This window comes from Fulmarus glacialis, unplaced genomic scaffold (assembly GCF_000690835.1).
Source record: "Fulmarus glacialis isolate BGI_N327 unplaced genomic scaffold, ASM69083v1 scaffold522, whole genome shotgun sequence".
Lineage (NCBI taxonomy): Eukaryota > Metazoa > Chordata > Aves > Procellariiformes > Procellariidae > Fulmarus > Fulmarus glacialis.
In genome coordinates this window covers 20,827-44,240 of record NW_009195701.1, presented here as the reverse complement: position 1 = coordinate 44,240, position 23,414 = coordinate 20,827, and the positions used below count along the sequence as shown (strand labels likewise).

Here is a 23,414-nt window from a genome sequence, read left to right as displayed (position 1 = left end):
CCCCCCCCCAAGAATCTGACTGTATTTAAAAATAATGCATCTGACAAGCCAAAATATTGATGACTTTATTATGATGACAGTATTGGTATAGGAGCAATCTTAAGATTCAACAATCAGACACTAAAACCTGTGGCTATGGCAATCCCGGCTTCCTGTTGTACTCCTTACAGCACAACGATATTTCAGAAAACAACATTATCGAACTAGAGTTAAAAAAAGCAAGCTCAGGAAATTTACGTAGTGTAATTCCCTGGAGCAAAGAATTAAAAATCCCTAGTAAGGTAGCAAAGTTTAAAAAATTACAATTTCTGAAACAGCTTAAGTTTATACGACAGATCAGCAGTAAAGTAAGAAAACTGAAGTTGTGGTTTCCCTAAAGCTCTAAAGTCCACCATGTACTTAAGTTGCACATGGATTTTAATTCAGCATAGTTCAAATCCTGAAAATTTGCCACTTTCAGGTCAACACTGTTGTGTAACCAAAGAAAGCAAGTAAGAGATTTACCACAAAAAAACCCAAACCAAAACAAACCAACCAAACAAAAAAAAACACCACAAAAAAACCCAAAACAAATCCTAAATTTTGGTTCTCTTACACTACAAAGCAGACTATTGTGGCTGGTTTACTGTAAGAGTTAGCACAGGAAAGGGCATACTTGCTTACATGAAAATATACTTCTTCAGGATCTCTGGATATGCAGCACTGTTGGAATAGTAGTTCCCAGCAAAACAAAAACACAGTTACTCTAGGCACAAACCCAATCTGACAGCAAGATAGGAGAAATTTGGATTAAGATTTCACAGTACTAATTCCAACAGGTTTTTAACATAGCTCAGTATACTCTGTTTTACCTGTAGGTGAACTGTTTTGCCCAGTATCAAAGGAAATTATTAAAAAGATGATCACGACTGTATATTCTTCTACGAGAAGAAGAGAACATATGCAAGAAGCTGTATATTTTCATACTTTCCTCTACACAAGGAGCTGTGTAAGAACTACCCATAGCCGTTCTGTTGTATGCTTCCAATAAAATTAAGTGCAACACCCTTGAGGACAGCAGACTGTAAAATTTTTCATAGGAAATAAGAAGCACAGATAGGAAACTCGCTCATGCAAACAAAAGGCTTTTACATAAGATAACTTGTCCTAAGTAAGATAAAGAACCATCTAGCTCAGCAGAGAAAGGCAACTTTCTAACTTGCCATTAGAATCAGAGCAACCAAAGGGAACAGTGAAGGACAGAAACATGGTGGATAAATGTCCATGGTTTACAGATCATTCAAATGAAGTTTTTCTTTCCCCCAATAAGCTGCAGATTTTAGCAACTGGTATTTAAAAAAAAATAGGTTAACGTAACTGAGGTTTCTTCTCCCAAGAGAAGTATCAGATGTAAAGGAATGATGCAACAACTTAAAACAGATTTTAACAATGTTGAGGTTTCCATCTGTTTTTGTTCTGGTAGAACAATGCAAGGTGCTTAAGAAAATCACTTGTTCTTCTAGGTGCAATTTTTAAAGAGGCCTTTGAGAAACTGGATTAAAGGTTTTTCTTTATACATCTCAAACTGCAGGCCTCCTTTGCAATTAAATTATTAAATCCAATGGCTCCAAAACAATCAACAAACATGCCTGCAAGTTGAAGAAGTACAACTCAGACATCATGTCTGATGATTATTTAAAATGCAGATATATTGTACATATATTGCTTCAAAATCACTCCCTCGGGCCTGGAAATAGTATAAATATGCATTTATGCAGGACATGTTTCATTAAGTAATGCTGACATGAAGCTTCCATGTTAGCTCCCATAATTTATGAAAAGGGTTTGGAATGCGTATGCAACCATTTTTTAAAAATTACGTTTCATATATATCTAAAAAATATGTATACACAAATATTTATTATTTTAAATTATTACATAATGGTACTATAAACATGAAAAATAAAAAAATCCTGTTAATATATTTTCACATTAGGGTAGTATTGATCTCGTGCTCTTTGATTAAACTTCCTTAGAAAAAGATGATTACAACTGATAACCTAGACAGTAAAATTTAAAGAGAAGTTGGCAATACTTTTAATTAAAACTTCAATATGGTCCACTGTTTGCAATGTCACCTTTAAAGTCAGAAAAGGCAATCTCTCCCACAACTAAATTTTCCCTTTCATGGTTAACACTTAATTGATCATCAGGAGCAGTAAAAGCAAGCCTGGCTTGCAATGACAAGAGAAGCCACACTCACATTGTCAAATAATCCATGCTGGAACAACCCCCAGCTCTGTGTTAATTAAGGTTGTAACTTGATTTTCAGGCTCTATAAGAAACTTCCACAGGGGGCTGGGAAGAAGGAAGCAAGCCACCCTCCAGACCTGAAAGAAACAAGCACTAGAATTTGCTATTGCATATCACGCACTGTTTCTGCAGCAAGTCCGTCAGTATTAAGGCCCTACCGTGCCTAACAAAAAACCAAGTACGAGGAGATATCCCCGCACAGAAAAGCCTACAGTCTGGCAACATGGGCAACAATCTACGAGACAGAAATTAAATTTGCTGATCGACCAAAGCCTTGATGGATGTTCCTAACCGGAGCGTGTGGATGGCTCCGCTGCAGCAATGCACTCCAAGCTTTCGAATAGGCTGCGGCCAAACGAGCACCACCAGGTCTTTGTACCTCACAGACCAGTGCCGTAGCTAGGAGATTATATTTTATACCTGTATATAAACTCATCTTAAATGAGAAAGAAAACTGTCACACCAGGTTTAAACAAGTATTTCTACCCATTCCTTTCCAGATGAGAAACAGGGATGTTTTCATAGAGCACATCTTACAACTCTGAATAAATCTCTGATCCCCACTATGTGAATGGAAACGAGGGAAAAAAGTGCTCATAACTGAAACAAGGCTCTTGCTTCCTGCTGTTTCCCAGCACCTGCTGGTGTCTTAATGCTTTTTCAGCAAATGAAACCGCGTTGCAAAAACTGGCAGAATTACAACAGAAAGTAATATGGCTGCAAGGCAGTACAACACCCTTACATGGTGGCTCCCTTGCTGAAAGTGCAGGGAAAGATAAACATACCCTGTAATGCAATTAGCTTCTAAGCACAAAAGGGGTACAATGATCAGAAAAGATTTATTAGCATCACCTATGAAAATACACAGTTAGAAATGAAAATACTAATCAGTGGTAGGAAGTGTGTTCCTATTAAGTTAGCTAATTACATGGTTGTCAGGAGGTGGGCAGGTAAGGTCTAAAGTATACTGTAAACTGGTTTATAATTTACTGTTACTCTTAAGATTACCTGACACATCTCCATCTGTTGTTCATTACTTTGATAAGCTTGAACTCCTTTGAATTAAGTGTGTTGTGCTGGGGATTTGCCTTACATTAAATATTTTGGAAAAAAAAAAAAAATCAAAGTTGTCCGCAATTTCTAAGGATGAAGCTAAAGAACAACATGCTTTCCACATACTTGAAAACATCTATCTTGCGATCTTTTCTTTGAGATGCTTTGCTCTTAAATGCGGTAGAGGACAACTTCTGAAACAGACACAGGAAAGTTTGTGCATCTCCATGAAAAACCACAAAATTTGGCAAAAGTATGTGATTTTGAGAAACCACAGTGAAGTTTACAGAGACCTAGCAGAGTGGTGTGTCTTTGCTAACACACTATATCAAAAAAATCCGCTCACTAAATGCTCACTAAAGCACACACTCTTGCAAAGGAGGAGCGGAGCCTGAGTCATCTGCTGTTGAAAGCATCTTGTTTTCCTCTCATGCTGCCTCCCAAAGGGAAACCACCTGCTATTCCTCTTGCCTCGAGTGCCAAAGACCTGCAAGGTTTGCTGAAACATGCTGACCTTGCTAAACATGCACGTAGGTCTCAGTCTAGTAGCACACGGGGAAGACTGGTTTTGGTTTGGTTTTTTCTTTGCAGAAGGAATACAGAAGCTGTGGCTCCTGTGCAGGAACGTAATCTGTGTCTCCAGGGCAATTTTTGCTTTATTGACCACATTACTCCCAGCTTCTGAAACAAATGAAGGAAGTGCTTCAGCCTCTATATAGTCCTTTTTTCACTCCTGTAGTGGGACCACAATAAGGCAGATGTGCTGTGGACAAACCAGTAAGAAATCATAGATTGAAAAAAATTTATAATGTACATGTCTGAGTTATCCCTTCACAGTCATCTTAATCATTGTAATGCATACATTTCATGTGCTTACCATTGCAGCCTAAATGTGCTGTAAATATCTTTGTGTGTCACTGAAATACTTAGAACATTAGATCGTCTTTAACCAATCCCAGTGATTTTCTTTTTGTAGCCCTCAAGCTTCTACAGAATGTTAAAAATATTTTTAAGAAATTGAAAAGCAAAAAAGACAACTAGATCACCACTGATGCAAAGAATAAATCTACTGTATTAGCTGGTACAATGTCAGTAAAAATATCCAAGACCACTACGATCGACCTGAACTGTATCTTTTCTCAATAATAACCAACTCTTCTACTTCAAGGTAAAGCTAGCAAAAGGGGAAACAGAAAAGTTAAATGTTACCATGGAAGTGTTTGACACCAAAGACAAATGGAAGGTCTCTAGGAAAATGGCTCAAGTTTTAAATAGCAGGTATCCAGTGCAAGCACAAAAGCATAAAGAAAGCAATCACTCTGGAGAATCCATGTTACAGTTTTCTTTGCATACTGTTACTTGCCTGTTCATTCTCTCATAAGTTCAACATTTGGTTTTAATTTTTAAGCCTATTTCAACCTAGAATTGTAGTCAAGAGTCTGTAGCAGTAAACCCATGTAAAAAAAAAAAAAAAAAATTGTAAATTTGTGCCAACTATCCCAAACTCAGCAAACTAAAAGGTCAACTTACATCTCAAACAGATGCAGCTACATTAAGGTACGCAAGTGCAAAGCAGAATCACTCAAACAACTAAAAGTGGTAACAATCATAGCCTGTAATTCTACAAGGTTCGCAATCCCAGGTTAGATTTTAAAGATTTTTAAAGAACATTTTTCATTTCCACTCATACTGTACTGTGACACAGCAAAAGTTGTGGTTCACTTGGGAATGCGACATGAATACGCCGATACTGAACACAGCAGGGATAGTTTAAATTTAAAGTCACTGTCTTCTCCAGAAAGGGCTTAGATTTAGCCCCTTTAAGAGATCAGTGAGTAATGCATATTTTAAAAGAAGATTGTCCTGCCAAACGTAAGAGTATATGGAAGTCGTTTTGATACAGCAAAGGGATTTTAAGAGTTTGTTACAGTGAAACATTATGTTTAATTCCCTGCTGAGAAAGAAACTTTCAGTTACAGAGAATGGCAGAAAAATCATGACCAAAGAGTAAATTCTCCAAATATTCCAAAAGATTTCAGTGATTTAGTGAAATGGAAAGTCTGAACAGCCTGCCCTGTTTTGGCATTAGGCTGTATTATGGACAGAAGTGATTTTGAAATTAGATTAAATTCAAATTAATCAAGATACTTATAAAATTTTCAGAATATTTACTTCAAGCCCCTAAATATATTTGTTAATCCTAGGAGTAATATGAAGTGTCCCTCTTGTAAAGTATCCCTCTTCTGAAGCTCTGCTTCAAATATTAAATTCATTTTAACTTCAATTATGGAAGCATAAACAGTACTGGCATAACAACATCAAGAAACATTTCACAGGTGAAGTTAGTGAGTATTTATTTACATAAACTAAACCAGGACCACATGATCCCATTAGATATATGCATGCTGACTCTGAAAAGCAGATTTGGTTTCAGGGGGCTTTTTCCTCCCTCTGACAGCACCTCTATGGATTCTTAAATATTCCAAATTAGCATGTCTTGCATCCTTCTTGTAACGAGGACGAACAGGTTGTAAATACACAGAAAAGCCATTTAGACATGGTGCTTTTACACACAACTAAATTCTTGGCATCAAATGAAACGCAGAACCTGAAGGGACTTCTTGCAGAGGCTTTGTCTAAACCAGTTAAAAGGCCATTAAGTATTTTGTAATCTTTCAATGTAAACTTATTAGAACAGGAATAAGTGGAGGAAAATAACCAAAAATTGTGATAATGTTGTAATAGTAGAAACTCAACCTCATGGGAGGAGCTTATTACCTCTTGAAAAAAAAAATTTTTTCTATTGCAAACCTACACAGACTAACTTAGCAATTTGTTTAAAAAAAAAAAAAAGAAAAGAAAAAAAAAGCAGGATGGTACAGCTCCCTGTTATAGAAAAAAACAAAGCTCATTTAAATCTTGATGTCAGCTTGAGTTAATTTATTTTAGACCCATAGCAATATCCCATGACACTGCAGGTTTTTTAATTATTAGGCATAAAAGCAGCAATCTTAATAAATCCCAACAGTAAGGATAACAGCAGGATCATTTTACTTTCTGCAGACTCTCAGAGGCAGTAACTGCTACATTTATTCTGAGGGCAATGTTCAGATTGGAGATGAATCTGTAGAAGCATCTGGAGACAATTATTCAGCAAGAATTAAAAGCAAACAGACCTGCGAGAGTTGCGTCTGAGAGGAGGAAGCCTTTCTGCACTGGAAACAGCATTCTGTCAGTGCAGAGGCTCTGAGGATTTGCTACATGGGTCTGGTACCACAGAACATTTTACTCCATCTAGGAAGATGGTGCACTAGCAAAAGCTAGTCATTTTAAATGAGGAAAGGGGAGGATTTTCTGCTCGTCTTATATCTATGTCAAATAGGGAAAAAAGCCAAGCCATCAATATGTTGCTGATCTGATGGGATTAGGAAAAGTCACATCACAGAGAAGCAATACAGCTATTTAGCACCTGGTTCCCCAACTCAACTCTCTTTAGATTTGCCAGAATCTTTGCTACCACAGGGAAAAGACATTTTTAGCTAGAGGAAATCTTCACGAAAGCATGGTAGGGCAGTTATGCTTTCTGTCTTGGCTTAACAGAAACTTCCCACTACTGAGGAAATTCTAACTAATACAGAGTCCCAGTTAAGAGCATTCTCTGAAGAAGCTAATTCTTTCCCACCAGAAATTGTTTTTTTCTTTTCTTGCAAAACATAAATAATGGAATTTGGGAGGTTCCCATCTATACTGCTAAAATAACAATTTCCTCAGCACGCAGGCACCTCTGCAAAATGATCGAGATCTTACAAATGAAGGGCATCATTCAGTTTGCTATGTTCTGATTTTCTCTTCCATAGGTTATAACAATGGAAGTTGTAACATGCAGGACAAAACACTTAGGATATATGTTAGCTCACTATATTTCTACAATCCCTGCTAAAAGGAAATGACTTACAGAATCTCAATTCTCACTTACATTAAGCTCTTATTCCTGCCCCTGGTCCCCTAGATGAATCAGCTTTGTGAACTTCATCTGCTGGTCCCCAGAGAAAGGACAGGAGGTGCTGCTGTGTGTATTAGTACACCCATAGCTGATTCCATGAACAGGATTTGCTACGATTTAAGAAATCCCATCACAATGGACCAGGTTACTTGTGAAAAATCTCATTGGAAGAGAACTTTTAGAGTTTATTATATCAGCTGTCTGATTTCAACCAAATCAGCTAGCCTCAGACACAAATCTTAACCAGTCTGTTAATTAGGATGTATGATAATCCTAATCTATGTGATAACTAGGAGAAGCACCATTTTTAGATTTTTGTCTCACTATTAAAAAAATTATTAAAACCATGAAATCTAGTATCTTAAGACAGCTACTACGGAGGAGGTGTTTCCCTTCACTAAATGCAAGGCTTTATTTTTGTTTTGTGGGTTTTTTTTTTCTGATCAAGATTTCCCATCTGCTATGTTATCAACTAAGAGAATTTGCAGAGAGCGCTCCTCAGATTTCACTCGACAATCATTTGGAGAGGAAAGACCGCTTTTCCCACAGGTATCTCTCCGGTTCAATTGCACTGTCTTGACCATAGAAAAAACACACCACTGCAGTAACAGCAGTAATGATCAACTTCTAAAAGTCTATGGTTTTTTTGGATCTGATTTCTGGGGCAGAAACCCCAGATCTGTCTTCCCACCACCCCACTGTTTTCCCATGTTATAGTGCACAAGGAAGCAAATTCTGAGTCATCTTGATGCCTTTCTGTCTGCGGAGCTACCTGTGGGGTCACCCCGTCCTCCAGCAAAACAGAGTAACTTACATTCTTCTGCCTTAGAAAACCCTTCTTCAAACTCATATTCTGGCCAAGAACAGGCAGGCTGCAGAGCACACATGGACACACAATAAGGCTAACAGAGAAAAGTGGACTGGTGATACCCTACTTCTGATAGATGAGACGAGACTCTGGACTGATCCTTACAGAGGATTCAGAAGGAGAAAAGCTTTAAAATGTCTCACCTAGTTAACTGGATGGCATATCTGTGTTTCCTTATTAAGACACAGTAAGATTATCAGAGCCTGGAGCCTTCCAAAACCCTAATTTCCCATATGGAGCCTGTCACATCCATGTTTTTTATTCAGACATTCCAGGTCTGTACGACCTCAAGTAAAAAAAATAATTATACAAATCCCACATGAACACACTTTATCAAGGTAGGGATTGTCTCTCTCTCATAACGGAGCAAAAAAGGGAAAGGCAGGGTGACCTTCTCAACACCAGATGGTGAGCAAGTTATAAGTAGGAAGCAGAATCAATGTCCGCCTCCTACTTCCTCACCTGATGAATTCTGTCACCTACAGAGTAATAAAAAAATTTACTCCCTCCATGTACTATAAAAAAATAACTATCTACAAGCTCTTATATATGTATCTGTTATATAAGACATGGAGATACATGAAGGAAACACTGTTCTCCTCTGTAGCAGGATCCATGTACTAATTTTCTGCCTTTAAATATACACTAAAGCTATGTTTTCATTTGAAGTCCTCCTACCCTTTACAAACCATCCAAAGACATCTGACACAGAACCAGCATCAGCAATCATCCAGGAAAATGGAAGCATCCAAATAATTTTGGAAGCCATAATGATGCCTTTATAACCTAAATGAAAAGTGTGCAAATATCAGACAGCTCACAGGATTCAGCACAATTCAGAAGCCATTGCCTGGCTTTGTCAATAAGATTGCATACATTCACTTTTTATTTTAAAAAGTAATTCTGACAACTAACACTTTTCAGCTTAAGTAATGCTGGGACAGCAACTTTCATTGTGGTACAGAAAGGGTATAAGGATATACAGTATATTTATGTACCTTTCAAAAAACGAAGCAGCATATTTGAAATGAGAGAAGCAAAATCTGTGTGTGACAAGAATTAACAAAGCCCACATAAAGGCCAAACCGTGTACTGGAAGGCACCCAGTTATAAGCAGCAAGAGAGTTTAGAAGTGGTGCTGATCTCTATTTGCATTCCAGTAGCACCTACCAGCTGTACCCGAGATTCAAGCAGAATTTACAGGCAGTCCTTTCCTTAGAACCTCTATACTGAAACATAAAGGAATTGCCATAATTGTCTATTATATTTCACCAAAAAGGAACTGGAGCATGCAAAGCTTAACACAGCTGCCCTTGGACAGAGATGATCTGAAGGAAAGCTGGCAGCTAAGTCCTGACTTTCAGAATTTCAGGCAGTAATTTCCTCACACGACTCTCTAATAGCAGTAACTGGTGCATCTAAGCAATTGCAGCTGTGGGATGGACACTGCCAAACTCAGCGCAAGCTTTCAAGAGTTGACATATATGCTCATTTAACATAACGCTCATAACTTTTTGAAAGTCAGCAGATTTAAATAAAGCACTCAAAAGAGCCTACAGGGCTGGAGTCCTGGCTACCTCAGATCAAAGAGGATTTCTGTCCTGAAACTCCTTCCTTAACTTTTTTCACGTCCAGATTACTCTAGATGCTATTACTATGGCTAGTCCATGCTGATCACCTGAGAAGTTTATTTGGCATCCATTAATCCTACTATCAAAAGTGAGCTGTCACTAAAAACAAGTATCACAAAAGTGGTATTATCACTACAGTGAACTCACTAAAGTGAACAGTTTTGAGATTACCTCTGCATTTTCCTCAGGCTTTTATTTGCAAAGAAAAACCATGAAAAAAAATTGAATATTCAACTTTTAGGTATCTACAGTCACCTAAATTGCACAGCGTGTATGGCCAGGAGAAGGCTTTGGGGGTCAAACAGCTGCCCACAACCATCTTGTGGAAGGATTTAGAGAAGGAGGTGCCAGACTCTCCTCAGAGGTGCCCAGGGAGCGACAAGAGGCTGCGGATGCAAGTGAGGACACGGGAAATCCTGATTAGATACATGGAAATACTTTTTCACCATGAAGGTGGTCAGACACGGGGACAGGGGCCCTGAAGGACTTTGCATCCTTGAAGGCCTTCAAAACTCAGCTGGAAAAGCCCTGAGTAACCCGCTCCTCCTGGTCCTGCTTGGAGAAGGGGACCAGGCTGGAGACCTCCGGAGGTCCATTCCAGCATGAATTATTCTACAACCATCCCAAGGAACAGGCATACATGCAAGTGTAGCTGTGTCCCACACCTGCTAACAGCTTTCAAGCTGGTTCAGCTTCCAGCAGTGCTGCCTTTGCCAGCCCTGCACAACCTTCTGTGAATCACTTGCTCTGTTTTGCCTCGGACCTCCCTTATCTCCAGGGAGGTGGCCACTGCCCTGGGGGAGCCCCAGCCACTACAGCCCCCAGGAGCAGGTGGCTGGCACAGCACCCTGACACATGAGGAGGAATAAATCGTGTAATTTTTCTGGCTGACTGTCCTATTTATTTTCTTTTTTAAAATCTATTTATGCAACAGACATATTGTAAAGTCATAGCCAGCTAGCTATGGAACAGGAGGTCTGGTTTTGCTAGGACTAATTATATTGAACACTGGAATGTGGTAGTGTATGGCGCATGTGAGGCAGGTAACTTACATTTACAAATTATATACTGCAAGTGTTCTTCAAGGTCCTGAATGTTACCCTCCAGTGTTACTAATCCTTTATGCAGATATGTGCTGTTTAATTGCCAGTTGGGAATTACGATGACACGTTACATGACTAATTTTTCAAACTATAATCGTGCTATTCCCCCCACCCTCCTCCTTCTACTTTTCCTGTCAATCTCCTTTCACTCTATTTTGTTGCTGTTTCTCTTGCCAGAACCACCTAGCAAGTGGTAAACTTTGCAAGCGGATAACATGGTATTTAAATGTACTGCACAGAATGTACTCAGAGAACTACACTTTCGCCGGTCTCAAAACCAATCCTCGCTATCCAATCTCTATGTAATACTGCTTCGAAAGCTAGTGTTTCCCCAGAATATTCAATCTCTAGTTATAATTTCCCTGATGAGAAAAATAACCACTATTGCCACACTATGCTGAGGCATAACAGAAACACTTGTTAAGTATATTTTCTGTGTGAGTGGTCTAGTTTCTGTCCTCTGAGAAACAGTTTCAGGGAGCAGCATTCATACAGACACATTCTAAAATATTAACCTCAAATTTCCTTACATCCATCCAATAGCTCTTTGATCCTAGAAGCAAAACACAAGAAGGCATTTTGACATAGGCCACAGAGCCTAAAGCTCAAAGACAGCTGTTGCAATGTTTGTTTTTTAAACATGTAACAGAATTACTTCCCCCTCAAAAATGAATGGCTCAGGATTTCCGAAGCACAGGAGATACAGGCATTCAAAATGTAGTTCACAGTGGGCACTTCTTCACAGTACAACACGGTACAGTTTTTCCCCCCCTCAGGAGAATTTCCAAAAGCATTTTTGATCAGAAATATGCACTGCCATCACAGACAGAGGTCTGGCTACCAGGGAGTTTGCAGGATTGGGGAAACAAGTCATAAATTTCTTCCTTGCCTCTAACAGCTATTAATTCGCTTCTTATCTTGCCAGGGACTGAAAGTGCTTTTGACAATTGCAACTACCTGAGATAAGGAGAACCTAAGAAGTCCCCTAGGTTACGAAGCCCTGCAAACACGTCAGTGAGACAAAATTACAACTGTGACTACTGATGCAATTTCTACCATCCTTTACGCTGATGCCCTCTATCACACAAGCATTCATTCAAGTTCCCATACTCCAGGCACTATTCTACAAGCCACTACATTGACCAGCCAGGAAAAAACATGAATACAAAGCAAATCTGTCATCAGGAAATTGAAGACAATGCGAACCATGATGTGTTCATTACCCTATTAACCTCACATACAACCTCAGAGTGTAACAGATGATGGAAAATAATATTTCTTAATTAAATGAACAAACTCTTTCATTCACCACTAATTATCTCTGGGGAGCTTCATGAAACGAGAAGGAAGGCTCTCTCAAGCTGGGGCCCGGAGAAATACCCCTCAGTCTTCACATCAACGGACAGAAACAGATATGAAACCTAAAAAAACCAGTATTAACATCTGGCTCCCACATATTGCCAAGAGACATCACTCGCCGAATTACAACAACAAGCTTTAGAGCATATTAGATTTCAAATCAAAACGATCGGGGCAGGCAGTATTACAAATCCAGCAGCAAAGGCCACCTCATTATATTACAAAGATTGCTTCCCCAAAGTGGAAGTGTTCAGCTGAGGAAGCAAGACCACTTAGTCACAGAACAGCCCCTGAACAACGGGACTAACAAAACCACTTCAGAAAAGCGTTAGCAACTCCCTGTTGGCATTCAACAATTGAGAGACAAAAGTCAAACCGTAAAACCTTACCATGGTCATTCCCAGAAACACACAGGAGTTTTAAATATTTTGGGAGGCTATGGGGAGAACAAAAGGCATATTTGGTATGATTCTGAGGAAAGGTTTCAACTTCAGCTCCCATGTTTCAGGCAACTGAATTGTGATCTCTCACAGGCTCCTTTTCAGAATTTCCATGTTGGGCCTCATCATTTTCCCGTCAAAGCAAGTATGTGCTTGTAAAGAATTTCCATTTTTACTACAGCAGCTTTCTGATGAAAACATTTTATCAAAGTAATTCCCAAGCACACTATAAATCCAATACTAATCTGAAAATGAACAAGAAGCTTTCTTTTGCTATGATCAAACAGCACTTTCAAATAGTTCACAAGTTCTGCAATCAAAAGTGTTTTGGTTTTAGGCAGCTTTCATTCAGGCACTATGTCAAAATTTGACCTTCATTTCTGAAGCTGTTTCTGCAAAAAAAGATACAACAACCTGAAATGAATGGAGATGCAAACCCAAAGACAGCTTTAGGTCACAGATGGTTTTTCCCCCTATGTTAACATGACTTTATTTGTGCATACAAAATAAATACAAGAGTTGTCCGTCAGCTCCCGAGCTAAAACAAACAGGATGTTTGCCTGGACAGCTATAGCAAAAGATGCAGGTGAGATATACGATAGGAAAGCGCATTAAACATACTTCCAGCACAGGTAACTCTGGCAGGCATTACCACTTATTTCATGATCCACAAGTGTAGGGTCATATTTTGAAAGCTGAGGGGGTGGAAGATGCAAGAAATGTAATTAACTCTCTAGCCAGGCTCCAGCAGTGCTTATCTGGAGTAAGACTTCACAAAAACCTAGGAGCAGAAAAGATACGCTACTACAAAAAAGTACAAGAAAGCCATATACTTAATTCTGCACACAAATTTAGAAAACCTTGTCTTTGGCAGAAAGACAGGGCAATTGCTTTTTCCACCTTCCTTTTCCCCCAAGTCACAGGAGCAGGATGAGTTACTGCCTGATGAAATATGTAAATATATGATCTCATAGATTCTTATTCAAGATGCTAAGCAGTAAGTGCTTCACTATCTATTTCATGTGAGAGGTGGGTCTGAAGAATAAAAGCATAGAGGGACTTATTTATTAATGTGGTTAAGCTTTTTAAAAGCGACAAATTAAATTCTCACTTTAACTTCTTTGGTAACACAAGAACCTTTTAAGAGGGTACTATTCCTGATTGCAAAGTGCATTAGCTAGAGGAAACACACATTTGTTATTGCCATTCACAGCTAGTGGCTACAAGTCTGGAGGATTTCCAATTTTATCACCAAGGAAAAAACCCTGTGCTAACCACAGCATTTATAACGCTTCTAAGGGTACCCACACATAATTGGGCAGCTGTTCACGGTTAACAGGATAAATCTTTTGCAGGAAAAAAGCACTGAGGAGGCACAGAGGGTCTTTGATCTATAGGAAGTGGGATAAGAATAATACGATTTGGCAAAAAAAAATCTGAATTACTTGTAGACTGTAGAAATAGTCTCTATATACAGCTTATAAAGAAAGAGGCAGAGGGGCATACGCTACAGTTATAAATAGTCTTCTCTCCTTGTGAGGAGTGTATGGGAGCTAAACCTATGTGGTGCTTAGCAGTTATGCTGCACCCCTAAGGTGGGAAAAGACTTCCTTCACTGCACAGACCTCCCCTCTTGATGCGCAGTTCCTCAAATTCACAGCGGGCCCTACCAAACGTTATGAAGCCAGCACCTTCAAGGTCAGACTTCCCAACTAGAAAAAGCAAAGAACATGCACACGGCATGTCCCTTCGGGACTGGCAGAGTTACAGTCCGGAAGCTGACTTCACTCTTGGAGGTGGCAATGTCAGCATCAGCTGGAGCAAGTGACTGATTTCTGTACTTCAAAGCTTGACGGTTGCACAAATACAGCAGGAGAAAACCTGAAGACTCAGCAAATGCTGAAACAAACATATATCAAGCCAATTAGCAATCTTTCATTATTGAGAATTAAAAAATGTTCAATGGTACGTCTACGTGAAAGTGCACTCTGCTCTGTTTAAAGGCTACCTTAAGAGTGTTAACCATAGCATGACTTTTTGCTTTATTACATGCATTTTATGATGGGGAAAAAAGTAATAGGGCATAGTAAGACTTTGCAAGTGAAATGTGATTTTTCCCTCTTAAAAAATAATTCACCATAGTTACTATTTAATAGAGACCAGAAAAAGAAATTCTAATGCAATGATACACAAAGATACTCTGACTTGACCCAAAAATCGAAATTCTGATCTAGACGAGAAGTTGTGAAAAAACTCTGCTTACACAAGTTTTTCCTATTCAAAATAAAAAATAGTAGATTTAGTTTTAAAATTTCACTTTTTTCCAAGGGGACTTTCATGGGTACTAATTCAGTGTTGTTCAAAATAAAAAAGTTTAACAGCTTTTTTAACATGTTTTGAAAAACATTTCCCAAATAACATTATGCTAAGAGGATTTTAGAAACCCAACCCAGAGGGGAAAAACATGATTCAGAAATCAGCCTGTGTCGGGCAAGTAAACATACAGTGGTCCTGAAGAGGACGAGGAAAGGCTGATGCTCGCCGGAGCTGAGAGATGTCCCAGCATGTTCCAAGGCTAGCAGATCGTCCAACGCTGCCGCATAAGCTTGGGAGGGAGACGGTGGGGGCTGAAATGCCTAGGCAGCGAATGTCTTCTCCTGAACATTACAGTTCAGCCTGATTGAAAAGCTCCTACTCTGAAGCACAGTGTCTTGCATTTTAGTTAATGTTAACACAGAATAGAGCCAAAACGCTCTCCCTTCTCAGAAAACCAAAAAGAGCTAGCTTGTGGCGTTTTGCAGGCGATCAGAGAAACACCCTCAGGGTCACCCAAAAGCAGGCAGCAGCATCTGCTGAAGAGAAAAAGAGGACCATCATAGGATAATCAGAGGGGTTTAATAGATTCCAAAACATGTTGAGTTCATTATAACCATCAGTCCTAATGGTTGCCTCGGGTTACTCATAAGTCTTCTGTAGGAGAGACCTTGTCAGAAAGGCAAACCTCATCCTGTCTGTCAACCAAGAAAACTCCATCACAACACACAGGAACGATTACCCTACTTAAACTGTATAGGTCCAGGAACAACTTTCTCAACTTGCAAGCATGTGAAAACACCAAATCATTGGCAAGGCAATATGAAAGGAAAGAATCACTTTCTTCTCCAGGAAAAAAGAAAGCAGATTAAACATCTGATACATTTTAAAAATAAGAATAGTAATACTACTGATACCAAGAATTAGTTGGAGTGGACTTTCCTTAGGCAGAATCGCTATATCAATAAGGGATGCGTAAATTTGACATTATACTGAAAAATGAAGAGAGGTACAAGCATTATTGAGTCAACCACCCAGGAGTCAGAATGACAGGCTGTTTTTTGACATAACTTTTTTTTTCCTCATTCTTGGAGGAAAATCTTGGCTTGCAATCCTTTACTACTTCACATATTTGAGCCCTCTAATTAGATATTGCCATCTCTTGTTCTCCCTTGTTCGACCACCACAAACCCTACATCTTCCCTGACTGCCACCAACCCAACATAGGGGTTGTCATGGCCCACAGCCCTCCAAGTCTGCTCTTGCAACAGTAGTCAGTGACAGGGTGCAGAGCACGTGAAGTCCCAGTTACAGAACTGACACAAAGAAAATTCTTCCCTAAACTCTGCTTGATACTTAAGATTTCATATTTCAACTACTATAAGGGGTGATGTTCTCACTTGTCACTTAAGTGCCCACACTTGAAGAATCCTGTGTATTTTTTATTAGCTTCAATTTGACACCTTCACTGAAAGTCCCTCAGCTTTTGCAAAACTGAAAGGCTAAATAAGCCCGATCTATAACTTGTATGCTGCTTATTATGTGGAAAAACTGTGTTTCATCCTTTTATATTCCCCTCCTCCCAGTTCAGCAGTCCCAATATTTTTGCACACTATTTACATAATATTTATTCCTACTAGGGAAAATATTTGGTAACTTCTCTTACTATGACTTGCCGAAGGAAGGTGGGGCCAAACACAGGCAAACATTTCTTTATTAACATTGAAAATAAAGCTGTGATATCCTATCCTCATTCATTCCCGACAGGAATCCAAGCACTTACTTTTCTGTGCTACTGCAACACATGAAGCAAAGGTTTTAACCATGCTGACTGCAGCAAAACTTTTATAATAACAGTACATTAATAATACTTAGCACTTTACAGCCATAGCACTTAACTTTTCAACCACTGACCTCCAAGAGCTCAGCATCATTAAATCCATTCTGCACATGGGGAAACCTGAGACATGGAAACTTCCCCAAGGTCACTTAACAATAAGGTGAAGAGCTAAAACTAGAATCCAGAGCTCCTAAAACACAATTAGTCCTCCAGCCACTCAGCCACACGCTCACTTCCAAGGCTACTCAAAGCTAGAAAAGATTGCCTAATTAGCACTTGTATTTAGCCTCTCTTTCCTACTCTCCCCTTCAATTCCATTTTTAGATACTTTTCTTAAAGCTGAGTGCAGCATTGCAGTCTGCTGTGTGTTATGCAAGTACAGCTTTACTCTGTCTAGCAGAATTGAAATTCTTCACAGTGCATACTTCAGAAATAATTAAGACAGATCAGGATAGCAAAAAAACCCAGCAGAGATCAACCTGCCAAAGCAACCGGTTTGCACATTTCCCTCGCTCCTCCTCCAGCTGGGGAACAACTGAATAAACCAAAGACTGTTCCTGGCTGTTTTGCAAAATCCAAGCTATTGCCCTTGCTCTGTAAGCAAAAGGATATGGTGTCTGTGATCCACTGTGATGCTTAAGCACGGTAAGGAGATGGCGATCAAGAGACAGTATACAAACCGGACAGATAATGGTGGGAGAAGGAGAAGGAAGAAAATTGGAATAGAGCAGCAGGCATTTTTGGAAGGAATTGCATCAGTTTCTACAAGTACATACAGCTGAGGAAAATAATTTTCACTGCTATTTACTTAAAATTAGTAAATCCCTTAAGTACAATATGAATGGGATCATCCCGAGGACTTTTAAAAGCAGAACAAGACACATATGGGTCCAGTGAAGGCAACATGCACATGGCAAAGTTAAAACTTTATCTTTTCTGCTATGCCACACAGCAAGTGAACATTCCTATCCAATTCTATCTCAGAAGAAAAAACACATTTCTTGGCATTTACACGACAAAATCACAGATTCCAAGTTCTGTAGAAGTTCTCTCTAATGTCAGACAAGGACCTCAGACAGCAGAAATACGCAACTCTCACAAAGGTATACACAAAGCTCCAAGCTGCAGTTGAGGCAGATTATCTAAAAGATATTTCAGCTTCCTTTCACCAGATGGTTTAGCCTGCTTGAAAGCAAAACAAGATTGCTAAGCAGCATTATACGTTCATTAGCTTTCCACAACTAAGTCCTGAAACCAATTGTTTTGTTACGGCTCAACGCATCAACAAACAAATACAAGGTTCAGTTATTTACTAGTACTTCATTTTCTCAAGTACCATCCCAAAGTTTTGCCAAATTTTGCCTTAATAAATTTTCCTCAAGTCTCACTGTAATGTACATTAAAAAAAAAAAAAATCTAATGCATATCTCATTAATCTAATTATAATTAATTTTCAATTCCAGTAAGCCAATTACATTTGCTACTGATACAAATTGTTAGTCTAGTTAGAACCCTTTGTTTCAACTGGGCACCACAATAAACTCAAAAGAAAATGTAAAGAACATTCAAAAATAACTCTGGATTGAGAGTCTATGAAGATAAATGATATTCTCTTGCTTTCTATTTTTTAAAGCAGCAGTCGAATTGGGAGTATGAAAGCCAATAAAAAAAGAGCAGTTCTCTTAAACATTCAAATAAATCTATGTTGCAAACAACCAGTGTGACAATTTTTGGGACCCGCTCAGAACTCCAAGTAGTGCACAAAGTCTGTGTATGCAGTGTATGCAGCATGGCTGTGTTTTTCATTAGTTAACATCATTAAGGAGAAACGGAGCAGTGCCTGGGTCTCTGTCTCTTAATAACTGTCATTGGCAAAGGACCATTAACAACGAAGCAGCTCGTATGAAGCAGAATAATGACTGCCTGCAGACCAGGTGATGCCCCCTTACTCACAGCCTGGCTTGACGGAGCTAAGCAAGAGGCCACTAGGTGATGAACTCTCGTCATCTGAGCGAGGGGTTTGAGAACAAGTGAGAGAATCACACAGCAGATGGATGCGAAGGCATGAAAGGATTAGGTGCCCATGCTCCCGCTCACAATAGAGACAGAGACCTTTTGATATGCAGAAGGTGAGACCAGAAGAAGAGAACCAAGAACACGGGGAGATTCATGCACGATAGTCATGAAAAGCTGAGGTGGGCAGCCAGATGTTTGTGTGCCTTATTTTGGATGGGTCTGTATATACCCGTCCTACAGTCCAGAAGTAAAATGTGATTGGTTTAGAAAACCTGCAAAAATATGCATTTTAATGGCTTACACTAATTTTTTTTAGTACAAGTGTTAAACTGGAAAGCAGCGTATCACTAGCAGAGTGTTCTGGGATATTGCTCAAACAAGTGGAAAGCATGCCCTATTTCTAACAAATGAGCAAAGAACCCCCCTGTCTTGCACCAAAGGTGTTAATCTAGAGGGCAAAGAAACTGTGCCTAGAATCTACTTAGTCAAGAGGACTTAAGAGTACAGACCTCAGCAAGTTGCCCAAACACATTGTCTTATGGGTGTCTACCAAGGAGATACTGTACAAAGCTTTGCAAGAAACAGAAATGTACTATACAGAAATTGAAAATTTGAAATTAATAATATACAATTTTATCATAACATACTTAGAAATTAAGAAGCTACATATATGAGAGGAAAAAACCCTTGAATGTTAATAACGGCATCCAGAGAGAAATCTAAACCAAAATGCATTAGGAGAATGTGTGCTAAATCTGGAGAATTGGGAAACTGAAGGAAGGTTCTCCAGTTCCTCACAAGATATATACAGACATTGCTGTAAAGACATTTCTGAGCATTGAGATTCTATACTGAGATGAATCTTGTAACTTTTAAAAGATGCATTGTAACAGCAGACGTGCTTTAAAGGTGTTCAAACACCAAAATTTTCATTGCCTTATTGATGAGTTTACTGCTTTTGGAAGAAGCAGAGGCTAACTTTTTGGCCCAATTTTCTACAAATGTTCTATGTTTCAAATGCTGACCTGCGTATTTGCTTTCTGCTAAATGTTAATGTAGATCTCTGCCTTGGAAGATGAAAACCAACTTCCACAGAACAGGTATCTCCACTAGGGTCATGCCTTGAGAGACTAACTCAACATGACAGATTTTCTTCAGTGTCAAGATCACCTTGATGTAGGAATCTACCAGGAGACTGTTTACAACCTGCAAAAGTTGATGCCACTCTTCTGGAGGAAGATAATGGGAAATAAGATAGTCTAAAGAAAAAAGTACAGCTCCCAGAAGGGTTTTAAATCCTCCATCGACCCAAGTGATGTTTATGCAATGTATTGCTTTCTAAAAAATTTTAACCATCCCCAAGTCATTGGTTCTGATTCCCACAACATACAGGGACTTTTCAGAATTTTCACATATGCATATAAATGAAATGTATCTTCATAATTCACCTAATTAGAGTCTCAAGCTGAAATGTACAAGGTGAACCATCTTTACGAAAACTTATGCTGAGAATGCTTTATAGCCTTTTGTACAGCAAGAAACTGCTGCTGACATCAGAGAACCGGTTGACATATTCTAAATACATACTAGAAATAAAACTCAGGATTATTTGAGCACTGCTTTAGAGCAGAGCTGAAGAGGACAAACACCATTATAGGAAGTCTGAATTGTGTATGTTTATACTTTTCCAGTTCGACCAAACTCTTTCTGCATAGCAGAGAATTACAATATCAACTCTTGTAGAGTTAAGCAAAAACATATAGGGCGGGGGAGAAAAAAAGGAGAACAACCTGCAAATGCAGTCCTCTCAGATATTTCTAGCTCACTATCTATTGTGCAGTAAGATGTGCAGACAAGCAGCAGCTAAACAGAGAACCACCTCCACTACTTGTGCTATCTTATTAAAGGAAAAAAAAAAAAGACACAAGAAGGGTAGGGGCAGGAGAGCACAGTCCATGCTCCTTCTGAGGGATAAATCACTGAGAAAGCTAAAGGAGCTCACAAGATGGTGGTGTTTCCCCCTGTGTTTTTCCCTGGAAGAAATACTGACTGATAGTTAAAAACAAAAAAACCTACACCACTCCCCACGACCCCCCAAAACCAAAAAAGTCCCCACCAAACCAAAACACCTCAGCAGACCCTGAGGAACGCCAGCCCCTACTTCCCCTACAGGGATTTGTAAGTCGCACAGTCCAATCAATAAACCAGATCATAAAATTATTAGCAGCAGTGTTAGTTAATTTATTCACTGAAAAATAACTCAAGCTGTGTCTCAGGTCTCATAAATAAAGAAAATGTTTATAACTGAGTTACAGGTGGGTGACTCTGAGGGCTGCACAGGATTGTGGGAAAAGCACTGACTTCAAGGGTCAGAAATAGCGTTTTTATAATGCAGCTACAGATTTTTCTTCTGAAATTAAATTCTTCTGAGACTTTTTTTCTGGAGTCCGCAAAAACTATTTTAAGTGCAGTTCATCAGCACCCACAAACCTGGCTGCCTGTTCTGCTGCCCATATGGGTGAACTCAGGAGAAGTGCAAGAAAGAGGTGTAATATGAAACGGTCGAATGACTAAAGTAGAAACAAGCACTGGCTCCACAGCTCTCTGTGTTGCTGGAAAAGATACTCCTGTCGTTCTTCTGCCTCCTTATTGGGGGAAAGGGTGTGTGTGTAGGTTTTCCAAGGTAAAAGGCAGAAAAGGAGCAGGTGCCCTGGAAAATACAACCTCCTTCGGGTTCAAAGGCTGGCATTTGGAAACACAGCATCATCTATCTGGGATCCCCATGATTTTAAGGCCCTGTGTCAAAGGGCACAGGCTTCATTCACAGATACTATGTGAAAGCTTTAATTTCAAGTGGGTGTTCATGGGAAACAAGTGGGAGCAACGAGTCTTTGGTGAGCACAGGAATATCATACGGATTGGAAAGGGACTTGGCTCTTCTCTTCATCTGGTGTTCTCCGCTAAAGGGAAAGACAAAGAATAAACAGCCATCTTTGTCACATTTGCTCAGCTGCTTTAGTCACCAACATTCAAAATTAAACTAAGAGGAATCAAGTTATTTCATTCACCCTTCTTGTCTGAGTAAAAAGGCTTAGGTCAGTGCTACATCATCACAGCTAAGGCTGCTTTTAGAATGTGGCCTGCAATGCAGACAAGAAGGACTATCACAGTCACTATCCAAGGAATAGCCCCTTTGCCGCTGTTACGTGTTTCCTTGAATTTGCTTTGTTCTTCTGGTGCTATCTTTAAATGTTGTGGCTCTGTTAGCCTCAAAAGGGTGAGACAGTAAATCCCTGATACTCTCTGCAAATAGAAGCCTGGCAGCATTTTCTTAACAGATGTTAAGAATTATAAACAGGTTGCACTGCTGTTTTGTCTGGTTATTTGCCAAAGTAAGCCCAAAGCATCCCCACCAATAAACTGGCATTTAGAAAAGCACTCCAAAACACAGTCACAGCTGGATGATCTATTCACCAATATTCTTCCTTCTACTCCCCACCCATCAGTAGGATTTGCTGCAAAATGATTAACTGCCTTACCACCATCTGCGCTCAGGTTCCATTAGTAACCCAGGCATTTCACAAAATCCCAGCCCTGCTCAAGCTAAGTCCAATTACTGCTTGTTGATTCATCAGTCCAGCTAAGCAAGCCTGGAAAATGCAACAGGTAACCAAACACTCTCGGAACAAATTAACCTCTACAAAAAACAGGCACACCTCAAGAACAAATCAACCCCTACATAAACAGGTACTTCATGTCCTATCCTGCCAGTGTTAACTACTGACAAATACAGGGAAAAGCTCCGGTCAGGCCACAGCTGCTTTACACAGGTTGCTGAACAATAGGCCCTTACCTTGCTTGCTGGCAGACGCTGCAAATCCAAGCCTTCTCCTTCTTCTGGTAAGAACTGCAGCTCTTGCAGATGTTGTACTTGCAGTCTTGGCACTGTCGCTTGCTGTTGATAAGAAATGTGAAAGGGGAACAACAGCGAATACAGCAGTGCTCATTGAACTTCTGCTGCTTGGAAAGGATGCTGCACTTGTTACCCTCTTCATCCAACTTCTGCTTCATTTCACTGCAACGAAAAGCAAAAGAACAAAAATATAAACAAAATTTCAATGGGAAATCTCCTCTTTGCCTTTCTCCTCTTTCCACATCTTCATGTTATACTCTTCAAATAACTTTTGCAGGTGTGAAATAAGTGTCAGAAATGCATATTCTAAATCCAGAATTGGGAAGCAAAAGCTCCTATATTCCCTGGAGTCACCCCTAGCCAATCCATTTAAACTTTCCGAGTCATGAACCAGGGCAAACAATCTCCCTTCACTCAGCTCCAGCGAGACAGTTCTCAGGAGAGCCAGGCCACTGCTCCAGGTACTCCAGCTGTGCAAAGCCATGGCATCATTTGAGAACTCAGCGCTGCTTTCAGAACACTTTACAAATCAAAAATCAGTTTATGAAAGTCAAAAGGCTTGGTGCACGGTAATAAAAAATCC

At 39.5% G+C, this 23,414-nt stretch overlaps 1 protein-coding gene across 1 annotated transcript in view; it reads right to left on the bottom strand.

Annotated features, from left to right (window-relative positions):
- The window catches only part of LOC104084350 (rab effector MyRIP-like), a gene marked incomplete at its 3' end in the record, with an annotated part of 88,297 nt that extends 65,308 nt beyond the window's left edge, over positions 1-22,989 (bottom strand). The window contains exon 1 of the mRNA XM_009588154.1: positions 22,772-22,989. Within this exon, the coding sequence (XP_009586449.1) occupies positions 22,772-22,989 (218 nt within the window). The remainder of the gene's footprint in view (positions 1-22,771) is intronic.
- Between the last annotated feature and the right edge of the window lie 425 nt (positions 22,990-23,414).